Source organism: Oreochromis niloticus, linkage group LG7 (assembly GCF_001858045.2).
Source record: "Oreochromis niloticus isolate F11D_XX linkage group LG7, O_niloticus_UMD_NMBU, whole genome shotgun sequence".
Classification (NCBI taxonomy): domain Eukaryota; kingdom Metazoa; phylum Chordata; class Actinopteri; order Cichliformes; family Cichlidae; genus Oreochromis; species Oreochromis niloticus.
In genome coordinates, this window is record NC_031972.2 from 45,913,152 (window position 1) to 45,921,923 (window position 8,772).

The 8,772-nt window shown below is 41.9% G+C and overlaps 1 protein-coding gene across 1 annotated transcript; it reads right to left on the reverse strand.

Annotated features, from left to right (window-relative positions):
• Positions 1–1,993: 1,993 nt before the first annotated feature.
• Positions 1,994–8,030, reverse strand: ppp1r3ab (protein phosphatase 1, regulatory subunit 3Ab). The gene is made up of 4 exons (XM_005451067.4): positions 7,090–8,030; positions 6,513–6,577; positions 6,316–6,404; positions 1,994–5,535 (listed from the first exon to the last, which is right to left on the reverse strand). The coding sequence occupies exons 1-4, from the start codon at positions 7,929–7,931 to the stop codon at positions 2,626–2,628; spliced, it is 3,906 nt and encodes a 1,301-aa protein (XP_005451124.1). The 5' UTR covers positions 7,932–8,030; the 3' UTR covers positions 1,994–2,625.
• Between the last annotated feature and the right edge of the window lie 742 nt (positions 8,031–8,772).

Genomic DNA, 8,772 nt, shown 5'->3' on the forward strand with positions numbered 1-8,772 from the left:
TCATAAACTGGTTTCTTGAGCATGACAGTGAGTTCACTGACCTCAGATGGCCTCCACAGTTACCAGATCTAAGTCCAATAGCGCATGCAACAGAATATTCACTCATAGATGTGCAGCCAACAAATCCACACTAATTGTGTGACGCTATGTTAATAGGGACCAAACTATCTGAGCAGTGTTTCCAGCACCTTGTTAAATCTATGAATTAAGGCAGCTCTGAAGGGATAAGGGGATTCCAACTTGACTTTAGCACAGTGTACTTTATGAAGTGTCTGGAGAGGGCGTATATTTATTTGCAGTTTAAACACTGATTTCATGTGAAGTGAGGACAGCTGTAGCTTTATTTAAACCTTTGTTGTAGTTATAAATTCTTAAACCCTCTGACAGTGAAGTTTCTCTCTCCCAAAATATCACACATCACATGGTGGCTAAGGCACTGTTTATTTAGCTGGAGATATGCTTATTAGATGTACTGTGGAACCCGAGACGTGTACTAATATTTTGGTGGAGAAAAAAAATGGCCCTGTTAAGTTATAATTTATTTAATTGCGTCTCATCTCGGTTTAAATGATTTTTACTGTATCAATTTGATTTCCCTTTGCTTCTAAAGCAATTCTATGCTTCATAAAGTGTGGTTCACATAATACACAATTAATATAAATCATAAATTTTTCACGCTAGTATTTATAATTGACCAACATTTAAAAATGCATTATCTCCATTCTCACAGCACATTTGATTTATCATTGCATTCGAGTAAAAAGACCTAGAAAGAGGTCAGATAGGCACCTGTTAGTCTGGCAAAGACAGCAGTTGCCTGGCTGCACTTTGTAATAGTTATTAAACCATCCAAGAGGTATAGGGTTTAGTCAACATGCCAGCCGAGTTAATAAAACTGCATTACTATTGCTCTAAAGGGTTTACTTCTGAGGGAAACACCTTTTTAGGTCAAATAACTGGGTAGTTTCACGGCTGCAAACTAAACAAAGTCAATGAGCTTACAGACAAAAGACAGCGTTACCACGTGTCTCACATGATACCTCAGAAACATCCTGTCTTTATTTAGAAACACTTCAAATCAAAAAGAAGCCCCTGTTTATACCATTTGTGTGTCCGGCTTATAAATGTTATGGTGTTTCTTTTTAAAACAGAGCGCTAATCCTTTTTTCCCTGAAGTTATACAGCAGCTGTGTTCAGCTTGCACAGCTAAAAGTCAAAGTTGAAAACACAGAGTGGAAGCAAAAGCTATAGGCCCAAGTGACTTGATTTCTATCTGGGTTTATTCATTCATCCCAGGAACTTCAACGACCCGGCCAAGTATCCTTGGGCAAGATACTAAACGCTGAGTTGCTCCCGGTGCGTTCACTGGACTGTAAATGTTAGTTAAAAAGCACTTAGATGCAGGAAAAACAGTGATGTGTGGATGTGTGTGTGAATGAGTGTGGCATACGGTTTTTTGATAGCTTGAGCAGAAAAGCACCATTTAAGAACCATTTACCATTTACCTCACCTCAGGTGACCTCACTCGGTCACATGATGGATTGGGGAAAGGTCTCATAGTAGTTTCAGCCCTTAATCGCTGGTAACAGTAATGACCCATGCCTTTTACCGGAGTCTAAATACCTGGACCCTCCACCATTTTTTAGAACCAAAAAAGCCTCTTGGATGAGAAGAGAAACATCATCACAAACCCAATTTCCTTCCTTTCCTTAGTCTCTCAAGACTACCTTGACCTGGATGAACCTGCACATCTAATATGGGTACTATTTTAAGGCTACACCTAAAACCCCCCAAAACAAAACAAAACAAAAACATGCACATGACGTCTACAGTAAAAAATAAATGTAGTATGACACAAGAATATTTCATTTTTTTTAAAGCATGATCTAAAAATTAAAATTAAACATTCCCATTAGCTTCAACACCTAAAACAGGTAAGTTGTTAAACTGTGTATCGGCACTGAAAACAGTAAAACACAACCAGACTCACTGACCTGTCAGTTGTGTGGTTTATTAATATTATTGTATCATATGGCAGCACTATGAGTTTTTGTGGCAGTCACACACACACACAGCACAGTGAGTAGTGTATTTCACCTTGAAAAAGCTGCAGAACTGAGTAACCATTGTAATGTAGGTTTTATGTACAGTGAAGCATTGAGAATAATGACTTACACTCTTGACAGCAGACAGGTAACATCCTCCCACAGGGAAGAGACAACATTTATTCTGATGTGTGTGATATCTGCCTACAACTGTGTCCTCTTAAGCTTAATTTGGATTTCTGCTGGAAATCTACTTCCTAACTCACGACATAACCGGAAACCCCTCTTCACCCTACACCACATCCATCCACACTGTTCAAGTCGATGCTGCGACATCCCGACATGTAGTTACGTGTCAGTGGGCTCACAGCAGGTTACGTGGAAGGTTATGGTGCAGGGTTAAAGGAGTTTACAGTGTAAGTAACAGCATAGATTTCCTGCAAAAATCAGTCTAAATCATGCATTAGTCATCAAATTTGGTTATAGAAAAGAAAAACTGGGTATCACATCAGTACCATGTACACTCTGAAAACCTTTAAAGTCAAACAGATTTGGGGGGTTTTTCTTATTACATTTTAATTCAGCCTATTGTGTTGTCGTTTTTAACTGGTTGCTTCTCTTCTCGGCAGCAGAGCCAAACCACAGATATCAAGTAGAGCCCCAAACAGGCAAGAAAGTCATAATGGTATGCCACAACTAAAAACACCACCAGCAGGGTTGCATATAGCAGTGATTTTGTGATATTGCTACAGGAAAACGTGTCTGTTGAGCACGAAACACTCTGACCCATGCTCTCCTCTGCCGGGGATACAGTGGCACTGTCGGCAATCTTGGCTTCTTCAAGCTTCTCCTGAAGGCGACTGAGGTGTTGTTCTTCATCCTGAGATTCAGTGATGGGCGGCATAGTGGCAGACAGCAGTTTGGTTCTGCTTAGACGGGGCCTTTTGCTCACAGTGCTCTTGTCTTCGTGGGACCGTCCTCCTGTGCCGACGGCCCTCAGGCAGTGTATGTACAGCTCCACCTCATCGCCCGAGTCCGACTCTGCCGAAGCGCTGTCCTGGCTTGTTTGATCACCTTCAGGTTCATCTGTTAAAGCGTCCCCCTCTGCAGCGGCAGAACCATTTCCGTCTTCTGACTGAGGTTTTGTGGTGTGAAGACACTGTTTTTCAGTTTGAATGTGTGCACTTTGCTCTTCTCCTATACTTTCTTTCACAGGTACGCTCTCGCCGCCAAACTCCTGCCCGCTGTTCACCAGAGCAGATAAAACCTCTTCGTCCTTGCTTCCTGTAATTTCTAACTTCTCTTCCAAACACAGTTCTGGATCTTTTCGTTCCTGTTTCGCCACACATGAATGTGATTCTACAAGCTCTGCCTCTACTGCTCCGTTTCCCTCCTTTGGTTCTTTCTCCCGCTCTGCTCCGCCTTCACCTTCCTTATTCAAGTTTATTTTCCCATCTCCCTTTATCTCCTCGTTTTCTTGGATGTGTGCCCGTTCAATACTGACCTCTTTTCCTGCAAAGTGTTTTTTTGTGCGCAGCTCTGTCTCTACTGGTCCCTCTGTTTCTTGTACTTGGTTCTCCTCAGTTAATTCTTCCCTTCCACCTGTTTTGTCCATCTTTATGACTTGAGCACATTCTACCTCAGTACTGGCACCATCCTCTCCAGAGACAGCCTCTCCGATTGTTTCCCTGTCCTCTTCTACTCCTGTCACTGCCCTCCCCTTGACAACTTCCTCATTTGCAATTTCTTTTTCTCTTACTTCACAGACGCCCGGATTTAAATATACTATCTCGCTTTCGTCTTCGTGTATTAAAATGTTGTTTTCTTCTTCTTCAACCATCATTTCCCAGTCCTTCACTTCAGTGATTTCTCCTAAACAGAGAGCCTCCTCCTTAGCTTTGATTTTGCAATGCTCTGTTTTTTCCTGTGTCTCTGTAGTCACGCATTCAGCCAACTCCCCTGTTACCTCAGTTTCACCAGAAGATTTTGATTCATCTTTGAGTGAGCTGTGTGTCATTTTACTGCCTTCTCCCATGTTGTTAGTTTCTCCTCGAGCTTCCAGAAGTGTCTTGGGTGTTGTGAAATCGGATTTCTCCACAAGTTTGCAGTCAGGAACAGTTGCTTTTGTAACTGAATTGTCATTGTGGTGCAAATTCAACTTATGCAAGTCTTCACATGGTTTAACCTCGCTAAAAGATGCGTTACCAGGACACAGAGCTTTGATTAACTCACATTCATGGCGTTTTTCTTCTAAGCCGCCGCTCTGTTGGTCAGGTCCTTCATTAACATGTCCCAGCAGGTCCCAAGAGCTTTCAAGTTCTACAAATGATGTTTGCGGACTGGTCCTGACTTCATGTGTATCGCTTTTTGCATGCATTTCATCCAGATTAGTTTTATCATGTGTACATGGATTCTCTGGGAGTGGACACTGTGTTGTTTCTGCTGTAATTTGGCCTTGGGGGTCATGTGTTACACTGTCTTCCTGTGCTTCTCCCCAGGGATGTAAACTCTCAGCCGGTATTTGTGGATTCAACAAATCTGCTTGCGATAAAATGTTTACAGTCTCAGGACAGCTTAATGTGTCTTCTAAACAGGTTTGTGAACCCTTAAGTGTGCATGTGCATCTCCAGTCTGTATTTTCAGTCCCAGATGGATCCTGCAGAGTCTCTGCATTTAATGTCAGACTTAAACTTGCTTCTTCTTCTTCAACACGATTATTGCATGGTGCTATGTCTGTGCATTCCTGGTTTGATTTCTGGTTATTAATCGCATTTTGAAGTGCTTTACTATTGTTACTTTTAATATCTGTTGAAACAGTGCAACTAATCTGTCTCATGCCAGTGTGAGGATGTAAGCCTGCAATACTCAGTGTAGCCCGTGCAGGATTTTCCCAGCCAGCTCCTCTCTGACTTTCACTTCCCACTCTGCCAAACACCTGATGATACAGCGGAGCCACCACAGTGCCAAATGTGAAGCTGCTGGTCTGGCCAACAAGGCTTTCATTTCTCTCTGCTGCTGTGCTGCTAATATATTCATGACCCACGTCTGCAACCTGACTGCTGTCCTGAGATTTGGTATGTTGCTGTTCTGCTTGAGCAAAATTATCAAACAGGTCATCTTGGATGTCCGTGGCACTCTCACCTTCTGCTAATGTGACTGAGGCAGCCAAAGCAATGCTCTCAGATTTCTCTGGCTCGCCCTCAGACGTTCGGTCAAGTGCTGGTGACATATCACGTGAAAGACTGAGGAGGGGTTCGCTGCACTTTGCTTGGGAACCTTGTGGTTTGCGGTTGCTCTCAGCAAACAGTCGCACATCTGTATGCTTTTCCTTTGGGGTTTCTTCTCCAGCTGCCTGCGTTACTCCTGGAGGTGATTCGTCTCTATCTGTGTTGTTGGCGTCTCCGTTTCTTTGAGCAAAGTAGTCCCTCACCCGGGCCATCCGTGCAGCCTTTCTGCGACTCCTTTGGCTGTCGTTTACTCCGCTCTCAATCTGTCCACCAACACAGATAGATTCATTTCAACAACATGCTCCTTAAAGAAAACCAAGTGAGGTGAAATTTAAAGTTGCATTTCTCACAACAAGAAGACATTTAAAAAAACAAAGCATGCGTGACTAAATGTAATTGAAACTGTGAGAAAGCACAAACTGCAAGTATCACTTTTTTTTTCTTTTTTTTTTTAGGTGCACAGCACATTATGTTACACTGGTGGTACCCAACTCCAGTCATGTGGCCCTCTCTGAAAAAGTGCACCAGGGTCATGTTAAGCTCTCTGCTCCTCCTGCACCTCACAGTCATACCGATCCTTTAAATGCCCTTTCACTGCTAATAATACATCAAATATGTAGAAAACTTAACACAGTCTACAACAGGGATGTCAAACTCATCTTACATTAAGGCCCACTTTAGGGCCGCAATGTAAACCATAATGTTTCATGGGCCGGACCAGTGAACTACACGTTTAATCCCTGAGATATTTAATTATTTAAAAAAAGGTACAATATTAATAACACATCTCATTTTTTCTACATGATAAGGAAACGTTGCTGTAAAATGAAAATAATCTGTCAGCACTTCACTTTGGGTTGAAACTAATGTTCAAAATTACAAAAAATAGGATAGGAGTCTTTGCTGGGCCGATTGTGGCCCCTGGGACTTATGTTTGACACCCCTGCTTTACAACATTTTGAATGTGAGGATTTACGATGTCAGGACAGAATTGGAGCTGTTGCATCATCAGTCATATCGGCAACATTTATTTTTCCACTCACCAGTAATTTCTGTCCATGTTCCTCTGATATTCCTGACTGATCATTCCTAGATTTCAAAGTGTCACCCTCTAATCCAGTGTTGGACACATCTGGAGACAAGAAACATTTTATCTATGATCCTGCTGGGCTATCAAAGCAGTTTTCTTCAATTTCAGGTCATTTCTTCATTTCACAGTGGAGAAAAGGTAAATTTTCACCTGCTGCAATATTTCCCTGTGTTGATGACTCCTTTCCTGAACTGTTTTCCACGCTGGTGTTCGGACTGTAATAAGTTCATTAATTAAAAATGCGATCAGTCAGGGTTAAATTCGCTTTTCTTTTTCACGTAGCTTCAACAAACCACGTAAGGTGCCAGTGCTGAGATACACAAATTGTTTTGATTAAAAAGTGTTAAATTGTTAAAAATTTGTAAGTATTTATATGTGTGAGATGCAAAATTATGTATTTTCCAACTGTGACTGTTGTGCGTTTCACAAACAGTCTAGATTGGTTATAATGTAAAAAAAAGCACATTTCTTCTATTTACATGAGTCATTCAAATTATAGACCTCACATAGTCGTCGCCAAAATAAACTTAAGTTACAAAACTAACTAGCAAAGGACATTTTTAATGAATAGTCAATATTTAATTCAAGGCTTCCTGCCTGAATGGCCTTTACAATCTTCCATAACAAGCATAATGGACATTCCCTTGACCATGCACAATTCCTATAATTAAATAAACCTAAAAAATGTGCCTAAAAAATGTTTTATGAAATCATTTTTTATTCTCACCTGGCTGTCTTGAGGCAGCTTTTCTTGTTCACGTTTTCCTTCTGTGGCTGATCGTTTTCCTTTGTTCTGCGGAAACATGACAGCACGTAGTTCTTGTTGGCGTTGTTGGCCCAGAACGTCCCCACAGGGGTTTCATACCGCAGACAAAAGTCAACTCTGGCCCCCTCGTCCCGAAATGGAGGCCACAAAGTGAGCGTGAATGAGAAACAGTCCGTCAGCCCATCGCTGGAACCAGGGATGTACTCAGCCAGGAGGTCAAAGTGGCTGGACCAGCAGTCCAAAGTAGTTCGAACATATATCGCCTTAGTGAAGGAGATGTTGAGGACGCGTACCACGCCTTTTACTATTGTGGTCCCTGGAAGTAACTCAATTTTTTCCAGCTCTACTTTCTGTTCCTGGACCTTGGTCAGCAGCTCCTCGGTTAATAACGGGAGTGAAAAATTAAGAGGTGAAAGAATGTATTCATCTTCATCATTGCCTTCCCCATCAGACGTGTCGTATCCTGGCAGTTTGGGCACGTCCCACGTGTCGAACTCCTTCACTTGAACCAAATTGAGGCCTTTGGCATCTGCGAAGGACACTCTCCTGGAGCCACACATGGGAGGCTCAGGCTCCGAGTCCTCATCAGACACAGAGCTCTTTCTCCGCGGGAGAGGAGAGGATTTAGGCCTGATGCCGATGACCACCTCACCCTCATCATCGTCCACGTCCCAGGAGCTGAGGACTGGGACTCCTAAGAAGTTACAGGCCCCAGACCCTCTTGGCTGTCCCCAAAAATCCATGAAGCTCTCTGTGAGAGACTCAGCGTGAAAATGAACTGCGCTGCTTCTGGCAACTGACATTCAGCATGCTCTGACTTAACAGATGGAGTCAAGTTACAGATGACATTGTTGTGAGGGCCAACACTATAAATAGGCCAGAAGGGACTTAAACTATGTGCAGTAGTCTAAGTCTTCTCCTGAAGAGAATGTATGACCCAGTGCAGTATTTGTTTTTTTGTTTTTTTGAGGCAGAGGGCTTGTATGACCTAATCTAAACTATAAGCTGATAATCATCTAAGTTTCTTATTACAAAACCGCCCCAGAGTCTAAATATTTTGTGGACATCTTTGTAGTATCCATGACTCCCAAGAGAGTAATAATGCTATTTTTACAGCCACACGGGATTTACCATGGCAACTATTTATGTTTTGTTACTCTGGCCCACAATGGGCTCCATTGCACTTGCATCCTGTTTAAAATAATTTCCAATCTGTGAATATCTGATAATGTAATAGCTGTGAAAGTCTCAAGGTGAGAAACAGTCATTCCACATTAGATTTATCTATTATCCACCTGTCACATAGGCAGATACCATGATACAGTTTATGGCTCTAGTGTGTAATATTTCCAGTATTTATCTTACAGCTGTGACAAATTTGCATAACTGCCAAAAAAGTGGTGGTGAGTGCTTAGTATTAGTGAGTAAAACATATTGTTTAATGATGAATAAGAATGAATGGTAAGCACTCGATTGATTCGTATGAGACAATACTTTTTGGCTGTCAGAGGATGTGATGTAGACAGAATACTTTTATTGCAGTGCTCAGTCGTGGAAGGTAGAGTAAAAATAAACCATGAATACAGAGGAAGGAAGCGTTGTGCTACATATTATTGACACTTTTTACAATATAGAAGAAAAAAG